The sequence below is a fragment of the Hemitrygon akajei genome, unplaced genomic scaffold (assembly GCF_048418815.1).
Source record: "Hemitrygon akajei unplaced genomic scaffold, sHemAka1.3 Scf000104, whole genome shotgun sequence".
Taxonomy (NCBI): Eukaryota; Metazoa; Chordata; class Chondrichthyes; order Myliobatiformes; family Dasyatidae; genus Hemitrygon; species Hemitrygon akajei.
The window spans coordinates 2,378,925-2,404,557 of record NW_027331990.1 but is presented as its reverse complement, the minus strand read 5'-3'; the positions used below and the strand labels follow the sequence as shown (position 1 = coordinate 2,404,557).

At 44.7% G+C, this 25,633-nt stretch overlaps 1 protein-coding gene across 2 annotated transcripts in view; it reads left to right on the top strand.

Annotated features, from left to right (window-relative positions):
* The window catches only part of LOC140723190 (uncharacterized), a 93,100-nt gene extending 70,175 nt beyond the window's left edge, over positions 1-22,925 (top strand). For both annotated transcript variants that reach the window (XM_073037800.1, XM_073037799.1), the window contains 5 exons: positions 2,073-2,123; positions 5,925-5,975; positions 12,081-12,116; positions 14,466-14,498; positions 22,366-22,925. In XM_073037800.1, coding sequence (XP_072893901.1) covers positions 2,073-2,123; positions 5,925-5,975; positions 12,081-12,116; positions 14,466-14,498; positions 22,366-22,417 — 223 coding nt within the window. In that variant the 3' untranslated portion in view covers positions 22,418-22,925. The remainder of the gene's footprint in view (positions 1-2,072; positions 2,124-5,924; positions 5,976-12,080; positions 12,117-14,465; positions 14,499-22,365) is intronic.
* The last annotated feature ends 2,708 nt before the right edge of the window (positions 22,926-25,633 follow it).

Genomic DNA, 25,633 nt, shown 5'->3' with positions numbered 1-25,633 from the left:
TAACTGTTTTGCTGTACCGAGTGGGTGTTCAAACTAATGGTAGGGTCGGGTGTGCTCCGTTAACACTATGTCATCTTAACTCGTTAAGCCGCCTCATCTGTAGAACTTTGTGAAAGCCTTTCAGAAAATCTAATAAAACAATAATTGATTTTACTTTACGTCTGATTTACTAAAGCAGTTGGGCGTGGTTAAGATAAAATGGCAGAGATAAGAGATCCAGTATGATACAGTTGATGAAGGGCCAGCAAGTTTATAAGTAGATAATGTGAGTAAGATGCCTGTAGCGAAGGACAAGGGCAGACAGAGCAAAGAGATCAGTTCTACGGCAGAGGTGAATTTCAAATGGCGAGGAATGCTGGACTGACCCTGCCGCATTTAGATGCGTGCAGCATTTAGAATGGAATGGACCGACAATTAGACACTGACGCCATGGGCATCTCTGAGTACCGGCTGAAAGACGGTCGAATGTGGGAGCTTAACATCTGAGGATATCCTTTTTTTGTTAACAGCACATGCAGGAAGGCACATGCGTTGGGATGGCTCTGTTTGTAACAGATGATATAACAGCTGTAGAAAGATGTTAGGGTCAGAGAATGTGGAATCCTTGTAGGTGGAGTTAAGAAGTTCTACGAATAAATACACATGTAATACATAGAAGTCAGAATAATAGAGAACATGTGTGTATTACTTTGCAAAGGGAGCTCGGAAAGCGCATGTAGGAAGGAACTCGTGAGTTAAATAGGAGGGCAGATTCAGGCAGATAAGGGAGACTACCAAGCGGAACAGTCATCAATGGAGAGTTCGTCGGACGAAGTGATCTCAGGCAGAACGGTAGGGCACTGGTTCATCCGGGATTCGTGGATAACGGGTCCAAGTGAGGTAAGTAAACTCTGAGGAAGAGAAACAGGATATATGTCTGTGAGGCATGTGTTCTGTTCTGGGTGTGAGATGTGGGAAATCCGGGAGACACCCAGCCTGCCGGACTATTACATGCACATCAGGTGAGTCGAGCTGCTGCTCTTTAGGGACGAATTAGGGTACTAGACAGGTAGTTCGATGACCTTCGTCCTGTCAAGTAAAGTGATGAGGTGCAGACAGGAGTTACAGGCAAACCAGGATATGACGAGCTCCCTACAGCTCTTATCTGTCACCTCCTCATTCTCCCTTATGAGTTGAAGATAATCAACTGCTTCTCCAGATCGTTCAAACGTTCTCAGAGAAGCGGCAGCACGGTGCAGCAGGTGCAGATCTGATTATCCATAAAGGTGGACGCCATGTAGACCTCCCGCATCGCAAACTCAGTAGAAAACACCGCCTCCGGAGCAATTGGCACTGCCAGATGAGAAATGGAGAAGTACGAGCACAATGATAAATTTGTTACCTCCCTTAAGTCTGAGGATCTGAGACAGGCGCACTCTGAAACTTAGCACACTAAAAGGCACTGCCGCGAAGCTGCACTTGAACTTTCCGCCATTTCTGTTGAATCCCTCTCCGTTGACTGGACCCGTCACGACACGCATGCCTCTGCCTGTTGGTCAAATTACTGGTATCTTCCACAGTGAAGACAGATGCAAACTACCTATTCCGCACATCCATCCGTCCATCATTTCCCTGAACTCCATTCAAATCTCTCCAGCACAATTTGCAATAGCCCATGGTTTTTGTCTCCGTATTTTCAATTTTGTTTTTTTGATGTCCACCTTAATCTCACAAAGTGCTCTGCTGAGATCTCACGTGACCTCCACATCCAGATCTTCAACCCAGTTCACGTGCTCAGCCTTTCGCCCCGTTTCATAACTCACCCGAGATCGGCCCCCGCTCTGATCCCCCCTCCCTGCACCGAGCCCGTCCCAGTTCTGCGTCGCTCAGCATCCCGCTTTGCTGGCACGTCCACTGATTTTTGCCTTTTGTACACATTGTTCAAAGTCATTCACTTTGGCACTAACGTTCTGACGTCAGAACAATGTGACGCTCTCTTAGGATCGGGAAATGGTTCAAATTGTGTTTTAATGAGACAGGAAGCAGATGGGTTCTGGTTTACGGAGATATAAGTATTTCTATTTTGCCCACAGGGCCGAAGAAAATACCACAACTGCACCTCCGGTGCCTACTCGCCTTGACAGGTAAATGGAAATCGAAGACAGTGACTATGCGCGGGACGGAAAAATGAACCAGAAGTGCTGCTGTATCGCGTGGGTGCTCAAACTGACGGTAGTGTCAGGAGCGCTCTCGTAATACTATGTAATTTAGCTCGTTAAGCAATCACATATGTGTCAAATTGTTAAAGGGTTTCCGAAAGCCGAAGAAAACAACAATTGACTTTTCTTTTTGGTCAGAATTACTGGAGCTGTTGGGGGTGGTTAAATAAATATGGCAGGTCTCAGGGATTGAGTATGATACGATTGATGTCGAGCCCGCAGTAGAGGATGTGTTTCAATATGCTTGTGAGGGAGGACAAGTCAATGATTGATTACAAATGCCGACAGAGCAAAGAGTTAAATTCTACCACAGAAACAAAGTTCAATGGGCGAAGAATTCAGGATTGAAGATTCCCCATGTAGATCCAGGCAGCCTTCAGAACTCGTGGTGCAACCAGAATTTGGTCGCTATAACTTCGTGGGCGTCATTGAGTAGCGGCTGAAAGACCAGCTGGAAAATGGACTGAAAAAATAGCAGATAGAGATTAATACAGACAAGTGAGAGGTATTGCACTTTGGAAAGACAAACCAAGGTAGAACATACAATAGTAGGGCACTAAGGAGTACAGTAGAACAGAGGGATCTGGGAATGCAGGTACAAAATTCCCTAAAAGTTGCGTCACGGGTAGATAAGGTCATAAAGAGAGGTTTTGGTATGTTGGCCTTTATAAATCAAAGTACTGAGTATAAGAGTTGGAATGTTACGGTGAGGTTGTTTAAGGCATTGGTGAGGCCGAATTTGGAGTATTGTGTGCAGTTCTGGTCACCAAATCACAGGAAGGATATCAATTAGTTTGAAAGAGTGCAGAGAAGGTTTACAAGGATGTTGCCGGGATTTGAGAAAATGAGTTTCAAAGGAAGTTTGAATAGGTTAGGGCTTTATTCCCTGGAGCGTAGGAGAATGTGGGGAGATTTGACAGAGGTATATGAAATGATGATGGGTATAGATAGAGTGAATGCAAAGAGGCTTTTTCCACTGAGGCTAGGGGAGAAAAACAATGGACATGGGTTAAGGGTGAAGGGGGAAAAGTTTATAGGTAACATGGGGGGGGGGAACTTCTTCACACAGAGAGTGGTGAGAGTGTGGAATGAGCTGCCAGTTGAAGTGGTGAATGCGGGCTCACTTTTAACATTTAAGAAAAACTTGGTCAGGTACTTGGATGAGAGGTATATGGAGGGATGTAGGCCAGGTGCAGGTCGGTGGGACTAGGCTGACAAATGGTTCGGCACATCCAAGAAGCGCCAAAAGGCCTATTTCTGTGCTGTAGTGTTCTATGGTTCTATGACTGTTGTATGCATTCTAGCCAATCGGAACTTTGTCGCCCTGTCTTTTGAAGCTGGTCGGAGTTTATTTTGCGGGCTTTTGCCGGAGAGGGAGGGACATGAGCAGAGAAGGCGCGAATGGAGAGATTTGGTAGACCGCCGGACGGGGTGGACTCGGAGCAAGGGTCCCGAGGGTAGCGACGATCAGAGGAGGTCGATGTTGAACGATCGGCCTGTGACTGAGATCCAACTTTGCGCTCTGACTGTTTAATAAGATTTTTTATTTTTCTTTTGTTTCGTTTCTCGACTAACCAGATAGTTAAACTAACAGCTATAAAGATAAATCGTTTAATCGCATATTGTGCAGTGTTTGCTATTTCGGGGTACTGCTCTGTAACAGGGGACACATCGCGCAGCATCCACCCAAACGTGATTCCTTCCGTTTGCCCGGGGCGGGGTTTATCACCCATTATATTAAGCCGCTAGGCGAAGCGAAGATTGCATAAAAAACTGCTCTTTTAACGCACCACGATGTTGAATGCTCAATTCGAAGAAAACTTGCTCAGAACTCTGCTTATTGTTTTAATCCTACGCGCGTTCCTGTCTGAAAGGTATTCTGTTTACGTATACTTGCTTATTGATCGGTCGCCCCATGAATTTAGAAAATCTACCGTGAATATAGAGATTCACGATCTCGAAAATCCTGCTCATGGACTAGCTCTTTTCACGCACCCCCGGTTTGGATTGTCCACGTGGTACAACAATCGAGAGGATACTGTCCTGTAGGTCCGGTTTGTCAACTTTCTATCGAGCCCCCTTAAACTCTCTCTGCAGAACCTCGTGTTTTTCTCTCTTTATGCTATAGAAACAGAACGATACAACACTTCGCAGGTACTTCGGCCCGCAATGTTGTGCCGACGTTTAAACCATGCCTCTTATATAACCCTCCTCCTTAAATTCCTCCATCTACCTGTTTGCTTGTCTCTTAAACTTCACTAGTGTATCTGCTTCCATTACTGACTCAAGCAGTGCATTCCACGCACCAACCACTCTCTGAGTAAAAAACCTTACTCTAATATCCCCCTTGAACTTCCCTCCCCTTACCTTGAAGATATGTCCTCTTGTATTGAGCAGTGGTGCCCTGGGGAAGAGGCGCTGGCTGTCCACTCTATCTATTCGTCTTAATAAGCCATTTGTGCTTATATACTCCAAGACATTGCTTCTCTCCCTTGCCGTTGATCATCTCTTGACCCGATCTGAGTCATCCCTCACCCTGCCAATGGATAGGTAACATATCATCCGGGTATCGCAATGGTGCCCACAGAGTCTCGTCTCTATTCTATCACACTGCAGTCATCTTCACCATTCTGCTCTTCTGAGCCACAGCACCACTCTCGGTGCCAGAGACCCGGTGACCGTGTGTCTGTCGTGTTTGACTGGCCTCTTCTTATTGCGTTACAGTTCTGGTCACCGAATTATAGGAAAGATATCAACAAAATAGAGAGATTACAGAAAAGATTTATTCGCATGTTACCTGGGTTTCAGCACATAAGTTACAGAGAAAGGTTGAGCAAGTTAGGTCTTTATTCTTTGCAGCGTACAGGGTTAGGGGGGACTTGATAGAGGCATTTAAAATTATTAGGGGGATGGATAGTGTTGACGTGGATAGGATTTTTCCATTGAGAGTAGGGGAGATTCAAACAAGAGGACATGAGTTGAAAGTTAGGGGGAAAAAGTTTAAGGGTAACTCGAGGGGGAATTTCTTTACTCAGAGACTGTTAGCTGTGTGGAATGAGCTTCCAGTAGAAGTGGTAGATGCAAGTTCAGTATTGTCATTTAAAGTAAAATTGGATGGGTATATGGACGGGAAAGGAACGGAGGGTTATGGGCTAAGTGCGGGCCAGTAGGTCTGGGTGAGTGTAAGGGTCGGCATGGACTGGAACGGCAGAGATGGCCTGTTTCCGTGCTGTAATTGTTATATGGTTATACTGTGGGGAAACTGTCACAGGTGACCTCAGTCCTTGCTGTGCATTCCCGTGACGTTACTTGACAATCACACAGCTACTGTCTCCTGCGAACAAAGTACCCTCCTGAGGTCTTGCATGGTCATCCACAGACAGCCCTTCAACCCAGCTCATGTACTCAGCCTTCCGCCCTGCTTAGTAACTTACCAGAGCTCTGGCCCAGCTCTCGGCTCCCCCTCTGCTCACTGTCCGTCGCAGTTGTGCCTCGCTGAGCATCACGTCCGGCTGGCAGGTCCTCTAATCCTTCGTTTACTTCACACGCTTCAAACGGATCCCTTCTCAGGCTGACGTGCTTGAAAACTTTGGCAGCGAATCAGAAATGCAGGTCGCCGTGGGTAACATGACCGGGAAATGGCCAAAAGGATGGTTTGATGACAGGGGAAGCGGATTACGGATTCCAGATCACGGAGATATAATCATTTTGTATGTTTCCCCACAGGCTCAGCAAACGTAGCATACGCACACCTGCGGGGGCCTTTACCAGTGGCGGGTAAGTTGAAATCAGACTCTGTGACTATGATCACAATGAAGCTCCAGTTCCGCCGTATCGGGTGGCTGCTCAAACTGACGGAAAAGGTCGGGTGCGCTTCGGTAACACCATGCGTACTTTGCTCGCTGAGCTTCTTCATGGGCGGCAACTTGTTGAAGCATTTCTGAGAATCTAAGGAAGCAATTGATTTTCTCAGATTTACCAGAGCCGTTGGAAGGTGTGTAAACTAATATGGCAGTGGAACGGGAAACCGGATGTATTGCTGAGGATGCGCCCGCGGGTTTATATGTAGATGCTGTTTGTAGCATTAACGTAAGGGAGGAGATGTCAATGGTTGCGTACAAATGCAGACAGAACAAAGAGTTAAATTCAGGCACAGAGGCAAAGTTGCAAAGGGCGAAGAATGCAGAATGGAAGGTGCTGCATTTAAATGCGCGTGGCATTCAGAATAACGTGAATGAACTCGCGGCGCAATTTGGGATCGGTCGTGGCTGAAAGAACACCATAGCTGGGAGCTTAACATCAAAAGATATACTCTGTATTGAAAGGAAAACCAGGGAGTTTTAGGCGGTGTTATGGATCTGTTGGTATCAGTTGGAAATGCATCTTTAGAAAGAGGTTGCAAAGAGTCCTGGACCGTTGAATCTTTGTAGGCGGAGTTATGAAACCGACAGGTTATAAACAAAAGCTATTTGGGATGCATATACGGAACTCAAAATAGTAGCCGTGTTTTTGAGATTGCAAAATGAGCTAGAAAATTAGTATTAGAAGTGTAAACTCTCATTTATAATGAAGGTTTTCAATATGTAAGGTGATTGGTGGAAAAGGTTGGTGTGGGATAACAACACAGGGTATTAGTCGATCGCCTAAGAGATGGCTTTTTTAAGCAGCTGTAGGTTACTCAGGGAGAGGCAATATTAGATTAGTTGTTGTGTAATAAACCAGGCCTTATGAGGGAGATTAAGGTAGGACAAAAAAACCTTCAGGAGAGAGTGCTCATAATATGATTGAATTTATACTACAATTTGAGAGGGAGTCGTGTAACTCACATGAATCAGTATCGCAATGAATTAAAGGGATATAGAGGCCCATGGGAAAGGAGCTTGCCGAGGTGGATTGGAGGAAGATACTGGCTGACTTGACGGGAAATCAGAGATGATGTTTCTGGTTTTAATTTTCCAAGGCACAGGACAGATGTGTACCGCAGAGGAAAATGTTATCAAGTCGCAGGGTTAGTCAACCGTGGCTGACAAAGGGCGGTAAGGATTGCATTACAAAAAGGAGAGGACATATGAGGTAGCAAAAGTCAGCGGTAAATTGGATGCTTCCGCTGTTTTTAAAATATCCAGCAAAAGGCAACTAAAAGTGATAAAAAGGGAAGAGATGAAATTTGGTGGCATGCTAGCCAATAATATAATGCACGATACCAAAAGTTATTTTCTTCCCGGTTACGTTAAGAGGTATTCACACTGACATTTGAGACGGAGAAGCTAGAGTCATATGTATCATCATTACCACGGCGGAAATGGAATTGCAGTGGCATGAGAGAGGAGTTGGCTAAAATTGAATGGAAAACTGCACCGGCAGCTTTGAAGGCAGAGCACCAATGGCTGGAATTTCCGAAAGAAATTCGGAAGGCGCTGGTTATATACACCCTTCAGAGGAAGAAGCATTGTAAAGTAAATGAGTGACATCCATTTCTGTCAGGAGGCGTCAAAAGCAACACAAAAGACAAAACGAATTCTTATAGTAGAGCAAACATTAATGGAAAGTTAGAGGACTGGGAAAATGTAAAAACCAGCAGAAGAGAAATAAATATTAATTGAAAAGAGAAATTTGGAACGCGAAGACGAACTACCCAATAATATTAAATACGATGTCAAAGGTTTATTCAGATGCATACTGTGTACAAGAGTGACGGGGGTGGATATCGGACTTTTGGAAACAAAGCTGCAGTGTTGGTAATGGGGGACAGGGAAAAGGCGGACGAACTGAACAAGTATTTTGCATCACACGTTACTGTGGAAAACTTCAGGGGATAGAGAGTCACAGCGGGCAGAAGTGTGAGAAGTTGCCATTTCAAAGAAGAAAATTCTAGGAAAGGGGTAATGTGGATGTCACCTGTTCTGGATGGCATACATTCCAGGTTTCTGAAGAAGAACTGAAGAGATTCTGGAGGCATTAATTGTCCTGGTTCCGAAATAAATCCTCAGACATGGATACGGAGGAATTGAAAATTGCAAATTGCAAATTGCAAATAACTCCTCAAGAAGGGAGATGCGTACATTTAAAGAAATTATAGACAGGTTAACCCGACATCAGCGGTTGGTAAGGATGTAGTTCGGCGAAGTTGCAGACCCATGATAAAAGAGCCCCTGATCAGCAAGATATCCTCAAGGGAACCTCCTGTTTGAAAATCTGTTGTTTTTTTTTGAGAAAATAAGAAGCAACATAGCCAGAGGGGGATGATATATACATAGACTTTCAGAATGCCCTCAAAAAGGTTCCGCTCGTGAGTTTGCTTAACAACGTAAGAGCCGATGGTATTACAGAAAATATACTAGCATGGATAGGCAGAAGGCAAATTGTGCGAATAAAGCGACCCCTTTTTGGTTGTCTGCCGGTGACTATGGTTGCTCCTCAGGGACCAGTGTTTGGAGAGCTTCTTTTAAAGTTTCGTGTCATGAATTGAATAATAAACTGATACCTTTGTGGCGAAGTTTGCAGGTGATACGAAATATGTAGACTTTCAGACAGTTTAGAGGAGATTAATGGGCTAGGTAAAGACTTAGTCAGATGAAACGAATGCACAAACAAGTGGCAGATAGAATACTTGTCAGAAAGTTGATGGTTATGTAACTTGGCAGAAGAAATAAATGGGTAGGTTACTTTCCAACGGCAGAAACAAAATCAAAGTTTCAAGGGGCAAAGGATTTCGGGTGTCCTTGAGCAAGAATATAAAGTCAGGTTTCCTTGCCGAATCGCAGGTGCGGAAGGCAAGTACAATGTCAGCAACTATTTCAAGAGAAGTAGCATAGAAGAAAGCAAGGCCGTAATATTGAGGCTTTCTATAGCATTGAGGAGGACTCACCTGGAGTTGGTACGCAGTTTCGGGCCTCTCTTCTAAGGAATGATGTGCTGACATTTTCGAGGATTCAAAGGACGTTCAGGAAAATTTGTCTGGGATTGGAAGGACTGTCATGTAAAAAACAAACAGGAGGAAATCTGCAGATGCTGGAAATACAAATAACACACACAAAATGCTGGTGGAACGCAGCAGGCCAGACAGCAACTAACAGGAGTAGCACTATCGACGTTTCGGGCCGAGACCCTTCGTCAGGACTAGCTGAAAGGAAAGTTACTAAGAGATTTCAACGCGGTGGGGGTAGGGGGAAATGCGAAATGATAGGAAAAGACCGGAGTGGGTGGGGTAAAGCTGAGAGCTGGAAAGGTGATTGGCCAAAGTGATACGGAGCTGGAGAAGGAAAAGGATCATGGAACGGGTGTCCTCGGGAGAAAGAAAGAAAGGAAGGAGGAGGGGAGCACCAGAGGGAGATGGAGAACAAGCAGAGTGATGGGCAGAGAGAGACAGAAAGAGAGAGAAAAAGAAGCAAATAAATATGCCAGGGATGGGGTAAGAATGCGAGGAGGGGCATTAACGGATGTTAGAGAAGTCAATGTTCATGCCATTAGGTTGGAGGCTACTCAGCCGGTATATAAGGTGTTGTTCCTCCAACATGAGTGTGGCTTCATCTTGACAGTAGAGGAGGCCATGAATAGACATATCAGAATGAGAATGGGACGTGCAAGTAAAATGTGTGGTCACTGGGAAACATCTGATTGTTCTTGGCCTCTCCTCATTAGAGTTCAGAAGAGCGAGGGTGTCCGAATTCAAACCCATTGAATGTTGAAAGTTCTTCGATAGAGATAATTTGAAGGTTTACGTCCAATTGTGCCGGAGTCTCAGACAAGAGGAAACAGCAGAATAGAGGGATGTCCTTTAGAAGTAAATCTGTGGACTTAGTTGCCACAGGCAGTTGTTGTGCCGAGTTATTTAGTATATTACAGACACAGCTACACTGAATGCTGATTAGTCAGGACCTGAAGGGATACGTGAAAAGACAGGAGATAGTGGCCGAAAGGGAACACAAAATGGATCAGCTGTGATAAAATGATGCAACAGACTCAATGGACCAAATGGGCGCATTCTGCGCCTGAACGTTACGGCCCTGTGCTCTTCTAATCTTCTCGTAATGTTACAGCCAACAGACAGATAAGCGACCACTGAACCGAATGAACAACACGTGGAAAGCCAAAATGGAAAATAAGAAATCGTAATACTAACAGCTGAGGAAGCAATAAATGTCGATATGCAGATTATCAGATACAGAGTCATTGGGAGTGTGCATAGATTCTGAGAACAGTTTAGCAATGGGCGAGTAAATTGAATGAAGTAATCTCTTCTGGTTCGAGAACCAGAACCTGAACCAGGCTCTGTGGTTTGTAAGGTGCCTGTTCCTTCTTAAATATGACAACAGCGAGAATACAGCATGAGCAGACTTGTAGGGATCCTCGATGATGGATGCTGATCTTCTGCGTCAGCCTCCATCCAGAAGTTTTCAGCGGTTGAAGGCGGGGTAATATTCGTGATCGACTGGGTGGTGTCCACTACGTTTTCAAGGATATTCCGTTCAAGGGCATCGGTCTATACACTGCAAGGTGTAAGGCAGCCAGTTGAGATACTCTAAATACACACCTATAGAAGTTTGTCAAAATCTTCAGATGTCCTGCCGAGTCTTCGTGGGCACTATCCTGCAATCAACCTTGTACCATTATCAAATTTCCTAACTCACTGTTGCACCTGCTGATCTAAATCATTTATAAATATCACATGGAGTAGGGCTTCAAACACAAATCCCTGCGGAACGCCAGTGATCACCAAACCACCCGCAGCTTTCTGTGGGCAACCAGCGCAGCGCTCTCACTTTCTGTACGAGTTCACCAAGGGGATACAGTAATTTTCCAAGCTCTTGGAAGGACTCTCAAACAGCTCAGCGCAGCCAAGGTCGGATAACTGCCCACGAAGCAGCTGACGTCTTCCCCGCTCCCCTGGTCAAAAGCGCAGTGTCACATTCACCATTTATAATCTTCTGATACTTTTCCTAACAATGCCTCGACGATGTATTCCGCTGTGCCTTTCTGAAGCCTGACGTGAAGTTAATCTAACCCAGGTGATTTCCTCACTTCCACACTGCTCAATCCTCCCACCAACTGTTTTTTTGTGATGGCCGTAATACTCGCTCTGATTCCGATATCTCGTGCATTTCGAGCATATTACTGGGGTCTTATTGAATGAAAGCAGCTGCTCAGTACACAATTCATCCCACAGTAATTTTCCCTGTTCTCCGTTCCAAACTCTTCACCGTCAATTTCAATCTGTCAAATATTCCTTGGGGCCCAACGTTTGTTTTCTTACGTAAAGGTATATATCTTGTGGCCCCTCTGGACTGCACACTTTCCACAGCTGTGTTCTCCCCTAATCATTCGAGCCAATGCTTCCACTCCCTGTAGATGCAACACGAGAATTGTGCTCACACTTTTGTCCTTTTCTATGAGAACCAGAAGATCTGACCCAGGGTAACACTACCATTCTCTGCCCACAACACTGATGCCTTCCTATCCAATGTTGTTATACTTACCAACTCTAGAAAATAATCAAAATGAAATACAAAGGTGTGCAGATAACTTGTCTACTTAGTTTTCTATTAACTAATGACGTTATTGGCATACTAAGAACGTATGCCATTCATGTACCTCCCACACATAGCCCATAATGAATTATGTAAATAAAGAATGCGTATTAATAATATATGTACAGTTTTACGAAAATATTTGCAACGCGCTCGGTCTCAGAAATTCTGCGTTCCCTCAGCCTCTCTTTACTTCTGAGTCTCCATAACATATGGACACTCTGTATCGTCACATTTAAAGGGAGCACCTCAACCCGCACCGTGCACTGAGAGAAGGCTGAGTGAACACTGCACCGTGTCTCTGAGCGTTTTTCACTGAACCATTTTTGTTAACTTCTTCACGTCCTTCAAATAGGAGATCCTTCTGGGGAACAGAAGTCTCTATGGGCGGGTAAGTGGAATTCGAAAGCTGTGTCTGTGAGGAGGCGTCAAATGAACCAAAGGCATCGCGACATCGGGTGTGGTTTCATGCTGCTGGAAGGGTGGCAGAGACAGAACATAGAACACAGGAGCGTACAGTATTGCAACAGGCCCCTCGGCCAACAATATGGTGCCGAACTGAAGAGTAAATAAAACCTCTCCTAAACCAAATCCCTCCAACATACGCAATGTCCATAATCTTCCACGTTACTCACAATCATGGAGCTTCATATCTAAGCGTCACTTATAACCTCTGATTTATTTGCCTCTACTATCTCACCAGACCGTACAGTCCAAACATTCACCAATCTCTGGGTTAAAAAAAGTTACCCCTCACATCACCCTCGAACCTACCCCCTCTCAACCTACAACCTCTAATATTAGATATTTCTGCCCTGGGAAAAAGATACTGTGTATTCCATCTATGCGTCTCATAATTTCTACTCAGCCCCTCCGCTCCAAAGAAAACAACACAAGTTGTTGTATCTCTCAAGTTAGCACATGGCCTCTGAACCAGGCAGCATGCTGGTAATCCTGTTCTGCACCCTGCCCAAAGCCTCAACATCCTTCCCATGGTGGCATGACTAAAACTGTATTCAATACTCTAGATGCGGCCGAACCAGATGTTTATAAACTTGCAATATAACCTACTCGCAATTATACTAATTCCTCAACTAATAAAAGCGAACATTGCTTAAACCTCCTTAGTCGCTTTATCGAACTTTATACCTGTTACTGACGAGCTCTCAACTTGGACCCCAAATTCTCCCTAAACTCAACACAGTTATTGGTCTTTCCTTTTGGAGTGTACTTTCTCCTAGCATTTTCCCTACCAAGGTGCAACATCCCACATTTATGTGGGTTGAACTGCTTCTACCATTTTTCTGTCTATATCTGCAACTGATCTATGTTGCGCTGTACGTTTTGCAAGTCCTTCTACACAATCCACAACTCCATCAATTCTGGATATCATTCACAAACCTACTAACACACCTGTTGATATCTGCATCCCGGTTATTTATTCACACCACAAACAGAAGAGGTCGCAGCCCAGATCCTTGCTGTGCTTCACTAATTAAAACTCCAGGTTCAATAAGGCCATTCAATAATTAGTATCTCACTGGAATGGAACTAACCTGAGCCTCAATGGTAAATAGTTTCCAGGAATTCCCTTTTTTCGCTTTTCATGAAGATGTAAAACTTTAGCCATTCGCCTGTCCTCTGGCATCTCGCATGTGGCTAGAGAGGATATTTTTCCATGGATCGTGCAATCCCGTCTCTTGCTTCCCTCACTAACCTATGGAACTCCCATCATGTCCTGGAGACTTATTCACCTGAAAAATCATTCCGAGGCCCGAGGTGTTTCTCCTAATTTTGCTCTAAACACCTAACATATTTATAAACAGAACACCAATCTGCTGCTCCTCCATGTCTTTTACCCAGATAAATACGGAAATAAAATACTCAGTGAATACGTCACTCACATTTTCCGCATTAAAGCAAACCTAGCCTCCCGCCACTCCGAAAAAATTCAATAATCATACACTGTCCATAGTCATTCGTTTGTTCCTGACATTTGTATGGAATGTTGCTTAATTAAATTCATCCTAATCCTGCTTGCCAAGGACTCTTGGTTCTCCTCATTCTTTTTTTCCCTACATTACTGGCTTCGTTATACTCCTGATTTGCTCCGTTTGATCCGAATTTACGGAGCTTTACTTATGTTAGCTTTTTCAGGTCGGCACCTCCTCTCGTTGGACGGTGCACATATTCATTTAATAAAGCATCCAGTTAATAAATTCTCCCCATCTAATCGCCTTGCATTGAGAATGTACATTTTTGTATTGGGGAAGTTGAAGTTTCCAATGAGATCAAAAATTTAATTTTACACAGGTTGTTGCGTTCATTACCTGGCTGTTCATTAATGTTCTAGCAGCTAATGCAGACCCTGTACTGCAAACCAATCAGTGTGATCGCACGCTACCTATTCCAGAAGCATCTCTCTTCACATTGCTCCTCCGAAGAGTGAAACGGTGTAACTGCTGCATCGTGTGTGTATGTGAGAAGGGAGGTAAGCTGGGGCAGCGCCCACAGTGAACTGCAGCAGGGTTCTCTGGTTTGGAGTAAACTAAGGAAAGGAGTTTGGTTGAAGAGTTGAACTTGATGTTAAATCCGGAGGTCCAACGTGTCCCGGTGCTGCCTCTGAGCACATCAGGAAGGGATCAGTGTTGAGTGTGAGTGAGATGTGGATTGTGGATTGTTAACTTCAAGATGTCGGGCCATTAATTACTTTTTCTTATTTTTCCACCATCTCCATCAGGGTATCGTATGACTTCAGCTCGATGCCGGCAGGGTAAGTGGCATTGGAATGTTGTGTCTGTGATTGCGCTAGTTGATGAACCAGAGACGTTACAGTACCAGGCTTGTGCTCATGCACGGTGGGGGTGAGGAGAGCGGGGTGTGGGGAGCGCTACGGTGGCGAGAAAGAGAAAAAAAATCTCCTCACTCTGCTCCTTCGAGGGAAGGAACGGTTTTGAACAGCTTCCTTTCGCTGTTTAGTGAGTCCACGAAACTGGTGTGGTCAGTGACCCCTGTCCCTACCTTGTGCTCCTGAAACGTTGCCCAGGCATGATCTTCCCTATTATAAACTGTGCGGACCATCCTAGTTCATCACGTACGTAGATAAGAAAACATTGAACAGGACATCTTTTTGTTGGCCCTTTGGTCCTTGATGTTTTACCGACTCTAAACTTGTTCTCCTCCAGAGCCTTCTATTTCTCCATTATCCTTGTGCTAAGAGAGTCTCTGAAATGACCCTAATGTGTGTGTCTATACCACCACCATTGATATTGCGTTTCACACACTCACTACTATAGGTAATAACGCACCGCTGGCTGCCCCTATACATACCCCCAAATCGCTTTAAAATTCCCTCCCCTTGTCAAACTTATCCACTCTACGGTGTAGTACAAAATTCCAAATGTGGTTTAACCAGAGTTTTATAAAGCTGCAACAGTACCTTGCGGCTACCGAACTTGCTCCCCCGCCGAATTATCCCAAATCATTCATACACATCCTTAACTACCCTATTAAATGGCGCGGAAACTTTAAAGATTAATTGACGTCAAGGCTGAAAGATCTTCTTCTCCTCAATATTTTCAATTACCCTGTCATAATCCATGGATTCTGCATTCTAATTCGACCTTTCTAAGTGCAATTCTTCTCTCTTCCCCATACTCAACTTGACTCGCCATTTCTCAAACCAGTTCTGCATCCATCAATGCCCATTTGTAACTCTCGACAACCCACCACATTATCCATTAACATCCATATTTTGCCTGTTATCTATGTCTATTCATTTCCTCATCAAAATCATTTGTAAAATTCAAAAAGACCAGGAGTCTCAGATCAGATCTCTACGGAACACAGAATCTCACTGAACTCCAGGTGGAATAATCTCCAACTGCTAGCACACTCTGTCTTCGGCAAGCCAGTTCCCTACCTACACGGACAAGATTCTCTGCAATCCCTATCACATGACTTTCTGAATGGGCCAACAATGAGGAATCTTATCAAACCTCCTGATAAAATATATGTATACACCATCATCGTACAAGCCTGCAACGTGGTTTGCAGCACCCGGACGAATTTAATCGCATTCTTGAGACACGACCTGCACTTGGCAAGACCATGCTGACTACCTCTATTCAGACTATATTTCTTGAAGTGCCTACATATCTACTGCAGCAGTTCGCACACAACGACATAACCTTTAGAACCATAGAACCATAGAAAACTATAGCACAGTACAGGCACTTCAGCCCTCCATGCTGTGCCGACCGACATAATCCTTAAAAAATGTACTAAACCCACACTTCCCCATAACTCTTTATTTTTCTTTATTCCATGTGCCTGTCCAAAAGGCTCTTAAATACCTCTAATGTTTTAGACTCCACCACCATCCCTGGCGAGTCATTGCAGGCACTCACAACCCTCTATGTAGAAAACTTACCCCCGATGTCTCCCCTAAACTTCCCTCCCTTAATTTTGTACCTATGCCCTCTGGTGTTTGCTATTGGTGCCCTGGGAAACAGGTACTGACTATCCACCCTATCTATGCCTCTTTTAACCTTGTAGACCTCTATCAAGAGCCCGCTCATTCTTCTATGCTCCAAAGTGAAAAGTCCCATCTCTGATAACCTTGCTTCATGTGACTTGTTCTCCAAACCAGACAAAATCCTGACAAATCTCCTCTGCACCCTCTCCATAGCTTCCACATCCTTCCTATTATGAGGTGACCAGAACTGAACACAATACTCTAAGTGTCTCAACAGAGATTTGTTGAGTTGCAACATGACCTCTCTACTTTTGAAATCAATCCCCTTGTTAATGAAGCCAAGCATCCCATAGGCCTTCTAAACTACCCTATCAACCTGTGCAGCGACCTTGAAGGATGTATGGATTTGAACCCCAAAGTCCCTTTGTTCATCCACGCTCTTAAGTAACTGACCATTAATCCTGTACTCAATCTTCTGGTTAGTCCTTCCAAATTGCATCACCTCACACTTATCCGGATTGAACTCCATATGCTATTTTTCTGCCCAACTCTGCAGCTTGTCTATATCCTCTGTTAACATTCGACAACATTCAGCTCCATCCACAACTGCTCCAATCCTCGTGTCATCCGCAAACTTACTCACCCATTCTTCCGCCTCTACATCAAGCTCATTTATAAAAATTACAAATAGCAGGGGTTCCAGGGCAGATCCCTCCGGCACTCCAATAGTCACCGAACTCCAGGCAGAATACTTTCTTTCCACAACTACCTTCTACTTTCATCCTTTAAGCCATTTTATTTTATCCAAGCAGCCAAGGTTCCACTTATCCCATGCCTCATAACTTTCTGGATAAGTCTCTCGTGAGGAACTTTACTGCTCTATCATTCCCATCGTTTTCACTATTAGATTCTTTGAAAAAACGGAAAACATTTGCAGCTTACAATCCCCCGGTACGACTGAAGAGGGTAATAGGAATGCAAAGTCCATCGCCAAAAGCGCGTAATATCCTTCGGGTGCTTCCCGTAGAAAACTGGAGTATATCTCCTCCGGCACCAGGGATTAACTGTCCTCAAGTTTTTGAAAGGATTCAGCTCATAAAACCAGAATATATAATAGAGATCCGGGACATCGAGCCTGCTACGCCATTCAATCATAGGCTGATCCAGTTCTTCCAGTCATCCCCTCTCCCCTGCTTTACCCCATCCCCTTTGATGTCTTGGCAAATTCAGAATCTATCTATCTCTGCCTTAAATGCACCCAATGACTTGGCCTCCACAGCCGCTTGTGGCAACAAATTGCACAGATTTACCACCTTCTGAGTGAAGTAATTTGACGTCATGTTAGTTCCAAAAGGAGGTCTTCAATCCTGAAATTATGCCCTATTTTCCTAGATGCCCTTACCATGGTAAATAACTTGCCATATCTGATCTTTTCGCGCCTTATAATGTTCGAAATGTTTCTATGAGATCCCACCTCATTCTCCTGAACTCCAGGGAATACAGCCCAGAGCTGCCAGATGTTCCTCATACATTAACATTTTCATTGCTGGATTCATTCTTGCGAATCTTCTCTGCACCTTCTCCAATGTCAGTATATCCTTTGTAAAATAATGAGTCCAAAACTGCAGACAATACTCCAAATAAGTTCTCACGTATTCCTTATAGAGCCTCAAAATCACATCCCTGCTCTGATATTCTATGTGAGGTGAGGTGCGATAATAGCAGGGGTGTTGTGGTGAGAGATTTTAGTTTCCCAAATATTGATTGGCATCTCCCTAGAGTGAGGGATTTAGAAGGGATGCAGTCTGCTAGGTGTGTTGAGGAAGGGTTCGTGACACATTATGCAGATAAAACTACAAGAGGAGAGGCTGTACGTGATCTGATATTGGGATATGAATCTGGTCAGTTGCCAGTTATCTCTGTGCGAGAGCATTTTGGAGATAGTGATCACAATTCTATCTCCTTTACCATAGCATTGTAGAAGGACAGGAACAGACAAGTTAGGGAAACGTCTAATTGAAGTAAGGGGAAATACGAGGCTGTCAGGCAGGAAAATGGAAGCATAATTTGGAAACAGATGTTCTCAGGGAAATGTACGGAAGAATTCTGAACCCCAGGCTACTCTGAGAAGCGAACGAAGAGATCGATGCGCCTGTTGGGATGAACTTCGCATTATCAATGGAGACGGGAGAGGTTCCAGACGATTGGAGGTTTGCGGATGTTGTTCCTTTATTCAAGAAAGGGAGTAGAGACAGCCCAGGAAATTATAGACCAGTGAGTCTTACCTCAGAGGTTGGTAGGTTGATGGAGAAGATCCAGAGAGGCAGGATTTATAAATATTTGGAGAGGTGTAATATGATTAGGAGTAGTCCGCATGGCTTTGTCAAGGGCAGGTAGTGTCTCACGAGCTGATTGAATTTTTTGAGTATGTGACTAAACACATTGGAGCAGTGGATGTAGTGTACATGGATTTCAACAAGACATTTGATAAGATACCCCATGCAAGGCTTACTGAGAAAATAAGCATGCATGGGATCCAGGACTGGCTTACTCACAGAAGACTAAGTGTTGTTGTAGTGGGGTCATACCCTGCATGGAGGTCGGTGAACAGTGGTGTGCTTTAGGGATCTGTTCTGGGACCCCTACTCTCCCTGATTTGTATAAATGACCTGGATGAGGAAGTGGAGGAATGGGTTAGTAAATTTGCTGATGATACGAAGGCTTGGGGCGTTGTGGATAGTATGGAGGGCTTTCAGAGTTTACACCGGGATATTGATAGGATGCAATTCTGGGCTGAGAATTGGGAGATGGAGTTCAACCCAGATAAGTGTGAGGTTTCGCAGATGTTAATTTTGGTAAGTCAAATATAATGGCAGATTATAGCATTAACGGTAAGACTCTTGTCAGTGTGGGGGATTAGAGGGATCTTAGGGTCCAAGTCCAGATGACACTCAAAGCTGCTACGCAGGTTCACTGTGATTAAGAAGACATACAGTGTATTGGCTGTCATCAGCCGTAGCATTGAGTTTAAGAGCAGAGAGGTAATGTTGCAACTATATAGGAACATGTTCAGACCCCACTTGGAGTATTGTGCTCAATTCCAGTCGCCTCACTACAGGAAGGACGTGGAAACCATAGAAAGGGCACTGAGGAGATTTACAAGGATGTTCCCTTCATTGGGGGTACGCCTTATGAGGATCGATTGAGTGAACTCGGCGTTTTCTCCTTGCAGCGAAAGAAGATGAGAGATGGCCAGTTAAGTGTGTACAGGATAATGAAAGAAATTGATCATGTGGATAGTCAGAGAATTATTCCCAGGGGTGAAACGGGTAGTACGATAGGGCATAGTTTTAAGGTGCTTGTACGTAGCTACAGAGGAGATGTCAGGGGTAGGTTTTCATGCAGAGAGTGGTGAATGTGTGGAATAGGCTGCCGGCGGCGGTGGTGGAGAGGGAAACGATAGGGCTTTTTAAGAAACTCCTGGGTAGGTGCATGGAGCTTCGAAAACTAGGCTATGGGTAAGCCACGAGAAATGAATGTCAACACAACATTCTCCTTGTTTAAAAACCGACTCAACCTGGAGGTTAACCTTTAGGGTATCCTGCACAAGGACTCCCACTTCCCTTGCATGTCTGCATTTTGAATTCTCTCCCGATCTAATTAATAGTCTGCCCATTAATTTCTGCCATCTAAGTGCAAGACCATAAACTTACCAACATTGTATTTCTTTTGACAACTCTTTGCCCATTCCCCCAAATTACGCACGTCTCTCTGCAGGCTCTCTGTTTCCTTAACACTACCCGCTCCTCTGCTTAACTTTGCATCATCGGCAAATTTAGCCACAAATCCATTTGTACCTTAGTTCAAGTCATTGACATGCATCGTCCATATGGACGGTTCCAACAACGACACCTCTGGAACTCAACTGGTAACCGGCAGCCAGCCAGAATAGGATCCCTTTATACCCAATCTCTGTTTTCTGTCGATCAGCTAATTCTCCACCCTGTAACTTCCCTGAAATTCCATGGGCTCTTATCTTGCTAAGCAGACTCATGTGCGGCACCTTGTCAAAGTCCTTCTGAAAATCCAAGTAAAGCACGTCTACTGTATCACCGTTGTCTACTCGGCTTGTAATTTTCACAAAGAATTGTGCTAGGTTTGACAGGCAGGATTTTCCTTTCAGGAAACCGTGCTGGTTTTACCCTATCTTGTCATGTGCTCCAGGTACTCCGTAATCTAACCTCTAACAATCAATTCCAACAACTTCCCAAGCACTGATGTCTGACAAACAGGTCTGTAGTTTCCTTTCTGCTGCCTCCCACACTTACTATATAACGGAGTAACATTTGAAATTTTCCAGTCATCCGTTACCATACCAGAATCTATTGATTCTTGAAAGATCATCGTTAACGCCTCCACATTCTCTCCAGCTTCTTCCTTCAGAACATCAAGGGTACATTCCATCATTCCAGGAGATTTATCCACCCTCAGATCATTAAAAGTCCTGAGTACCTTCTCAGTCGTAATTTTCACTGCACATTCTTCACTTCCCTCTCATTGTTGAATGTCCGGTAAACTGCAGACGTCTTCCACTGTGAACACTGATGCAAAACACGCATTCACTTCCTCTGTCATCTCTGCATCTCTCATTGCAATATCTCCCGCGTCATTTTCTATTAATCCTATATCTACCCTCGACTCTCTTTTACCCTTAATGTACTTAAAAAATCTATTAGTATCTTCACTGATATTAATCAATAGCATCCTCTTGTAATTCATCCTTTCGTTCCAAATGATCTTCTTTGTTTACTTCCGCAAGTTCTTACAAGCTCCTCAATGTTCTATCTTCCCACGAGCTGTGGCTTCCGTTTATGCCCCGTCTTTTGCTTTTCCTTCGGCTCTGACTTCACTTGTCAGCCACGGTAGTGTCCTTTCCCCTGTGAAAATATATCATTATTTTTATTTCCTGCAAGTGTCCCTTTCCAATCAACTTTGGCCAGTTTCCCTCCCCATGCCATTGTAATTTCCTTTATTCCAGTGACATACCGACACGTTGGATTTTATTTTTCCCTCTCAAATATCAATACGAAATTGATAATAATGTGATCTCTGTTTCCTCAGTGTTCCTTAACCTTGAGCTCTCTCACCACTTCCAATCATTGTACAACAGCCAAACCAGCACAGCCGATCCACTAGTGGGCTCAATAACAAGCCGTTCTAAAGAAAATCAGCCCTTAAACTTCTACAAATTCTCTCTCTTGAGTCCATCAGTACTGACCTGGTTTTCTCAATACGCTTCCATGTTGATATTCCCAATGATTATCATGACATTGCCTTTCTGACACGGATCTTCTGTTTCCTGCTGTAATTTGTAAACCGACACCCCGGCTGCTGTTTGGAGGCCTGTATATAACTGCCATTAGGGTCCTTTTACCCTTGCCATTTCTTAACTCAACCCGTGGTGACTCTACACCTTCCAATCCTATGTCACCTCTTTACAATTATTTAATATTATTTCTTATACACAGAGCCACAGCACCCCCTCTGCCTACTAACCTATCTTTCCGATACACCGTATATCCTTGGACGTTCAGCTCCCGATGGCAGCCATTCTTTAGCCGAGTTTCAGAGATGGCCACAACGTTATATTTGCCAATCTGTAGCTGAATTTTCAGATCGTCCATTTTATTCCTTATGCTGCGCGCACTCATGCTACTTAACATCGACCTGTTCAGGCATATCAGCCTGTTCTAGTTGGGCTCACATTTGTCAAGGTCTTTCTGAATCGTGAATACTGAGAAAAAGTATTCATTAAGGACCTTTCCTACCTCTCCGATACCAGGCCCATGTTTCCTCTGTTATTCCTGATCAGTCCTGTCGTGACTCACGTAATCCTTCAGTTCCCAACATCCGTGGAAAACACCTGGGTATTTAATCTCCTTCCTAGCGACATTTTAACTCTGTCTGATCGTAGATTCCATGCTTTCTAACTGTAGGAATGCGTTGCCCAGCGCATCTGTGCCGCCGGCTCTCCACACTCACCCGGCCAAGCACTGCCGCTTTCTGAGATCGGTTCTCTGCTGACCAAAACAATCCCGTCAATAAAGGGACAGCGGTTGCACTGAGGAACTCTCCCCTCACCTCTCTCTGTTTCACCTTTCAGTAACGAGGTCTGGTTTGTTGCCACTGGCGAAATGGATTGCCCACTCATGTGAGGACGAACCCTGGATCGTCCGCCTTGCTTCCTATTAATCACCGCTTTCGGCACGCTCTCCACTAACAACGTGTTCCCATTCCGCTATTCAGTAATCACAGCAATGGCCTGTTCACCCAGCCTGGCTGCGGCACCCTGTAATCAACCAGTGACGGATCATAACCCACTCTCACAGTAACCGCAATGTGGCGAGATTAGGAGACCTTTTCGAGGACTTCCGGCCACCATGGTCCTCCAGTGACACAGGAACATCGGACCGCGTTGATAAGGGAAGCAGCCCTGAGATGTCGGGAACAGACAGATGTGTCCTGCTCCGGGGTCCTTTGCATCCCTGGGCAGAACGGGCAGCGGGTGTTCGATGTGATATGCCTCTGTCTGTATGTAGCTACAATAATTCTCCTGTGCTCTGATGATGGGAAAGGGTTACAGTTTTCCGGTGTTCACATTCTCTGGCATCGGTACTGACTGTACACTATCCCGCTGATCGCTGCCCCGCCGTAGTATAACCGTTACTCCATCCAGCTGCATAACTCAATAAAGCTGACGCTGTTTGCATTAAACTGGTCTCGGTCTCTTGACCGAACCTTGCTGTATTCGGTACCGGCGAACCTTTGGGAAGGCCTGTCAATCTCTACCGAGCGCATTGAGCAGCCTGCTCCCAGAGCAGACAATGCAGTGGCCTGAAACAGCCGATCCCACTTCCCTCCCAACGCCTAGTCACTCTGAGGCAGCTACCAGCTGTTGGTGAAGCCGCTTGGAGAGTGGGAGTGTGGGAATGCATAGACACACCGACGCAGATAATGTCACCAGTGGGATTTCTCTCAAGGGCCCGATGGGCTAAACAAACTCCTGCTATGATGATGTCACCTACCGTGGAAGTATTCTTGACTGAAGCTATGGCTGAGGTGGGCAGAGTTTAGCTGAATATTAGTCGGTTGACAGACAGGGTCTCCCCCATTCCGGGGCAGAAGGCTTTCTCACACTCCTCCCCCTCCAGCCCCACGCACTCAAATCATCACGGGGTCAATCACCGAACCCGTCTTACTGGGAGACAGTAACACCAGGGACGGAGGACGGGGCCGGTGAATGCGTGGGACTCAGGGTCATTAATAGTCACTGTGGAGGAGGAGCATTCACTGCGGGACAAGGAGAAGAAGGCTGAGAGTGAGGGCGGGAGGCGGAGATAAATGACTGCTCGGGAAGAGAAAAGGGTTGGATACAATGTAAGGGTGAATGCTCGGAAATGTGATTAGTAAAGGTTATGTGATGAGGGGGTGATAGAGGTAACTATGGAGTGATTGGGGGGTATGGGGGGCTTTTGAGAGACGGTTGGCGAGCGTCTAGGGAGGAAGTGGCATGAGGTTGTCGGTAGGATGGATGGAGGTGGGTATGGCGGTGATGGCGTTCGGAGAGACCGATCAGCCAAGGGTCAGGGGGAGAGTGGCGTGGGGTTGACGATGGGTAGTGGAGGGGAGTTGTAGGTGGGTATTGCGGAGAATGGGATGTGTCTGAATGTGCGGAGATCAGAATCAGAACTAGGCTTAATATTGCAGTCCTATGTCTGGAATTTATTTTTTTCCGGCAGCAGTTCAGTAAAGTAATTCCTGAAATGTTTTCCTAAAATAAGTGTTTTAAGGTAAATATGTAGTTCTTAAACAGAGGGTAAATAGTGAGGTAGTGCAGAGGGGTTCATTCTCCAGTTAGAAATCTGGTGCTGGAGAGAAAGAAACTGTCCCTGAAACTGGGGATGTGGGTCTTCAGAATCTGTCACTTCCTCATTGACGTTGGCAATGAGAAGAGGGAATATTCAGGATTGAATATCCTTAATGATGGATGTCCCGTTTCTAATCATCAATTTTCGAAGATGGCTTCGATGCCGGAGATGATGTTTCCCGTGATGCACTCGGGCTGAAATTTCTGCAACTGTTTTTATTATTTTACTGGAAGTGATGGAAGTTCGGCCGGGTGATCATTGAAGTTTCAGGGCGGAGTTTTTGTTTTGGGAGTTTCACCGCCCGTTAGCACAGTGAGGGGCGCGGACGTAAGACATAGACTGTGACCCTCAGAACACCGATATCCCGGTCCGACCTGTTCTCCCAGAGCTCACAGTTGTTCTCAGCAGAGGATGCCACTCGAGCCCTCCAAGCAGCCCCACCATTCTCTGTGACGATGGGTATTCAAACCTGAGCAAAGCTCCTCGTCTGCACAGCTGACTTTGGCAATAAATTCCACAGTTTCATCACACTCTGGCAGAATAAATTCCACAGTTTCATCATACTCTGGCAGAAAAAATTCCACAGTTTCATCATACTCTGGCAGAGTAAATTCCACAGTTTCATCACACTCTGGCAGAATAAATTCCACAGTTTCATCATACTCTGGCAGCATAAATTCCACAGTTTCATCAGACTCTGGCAGAATAAATTCCACAGTTTCATCACACTCTGGCAGAATAAATTCGACAGTTTCATCATACTCTGGCAGAATAAATTCCACAGTTTCATCACACTCTGGCAGAATAAATTCCACAGTTTCATCACACTCTGGCAGAATAAATTCCACAGTTTCATCACACTCTGGCAGAATAAATTCCACAGTTTCATCATACTCTGGCAGAGTAAATTCCACAGTTTCATCACACTCTGGCAGAATAAATTCCACAGTTTCATCATACTCTGGCAGCATAAATTCCACAGTTTCATCAGACTCTGGCAGAATAAATTCCACAGTTTCATCACACTCTGGCAGAATAAATTCCACAGTTTCATCATACTCTGGCGGAATAAATTCCACAGTTCCATCATACTCTGGCAGAATAAATTACACACAGCTTCATCATACTCTGGCAGAATAAATTCCGCAGTTTCATCATACTCTGGCAGAATAAATTCCACAGTTTCATCATACTCTGGCAGAATAAATTCCACAGTTTCATCACACTCTGGCAAAATAAATTCCACAGTTTCATCATACTCTGGCAGAATAAATTCCACAGTTTCATCACACTCTGGCAGAATAAATTCCACAGTTTCATCATACTCTGGCAGAATAAATTCCACAGTTTCATCATACTCTGGCAGAATAAATTCCACAGTTTCATCATACTCTGGCAGAATAAATTCCACTGTTTCATCATACTCGGGCAGAATAAATTCCACAGTTTCATCATACTCCGTCAGAATAAATTCCGCAGTTTCATCACACTCTGGCAGAATAA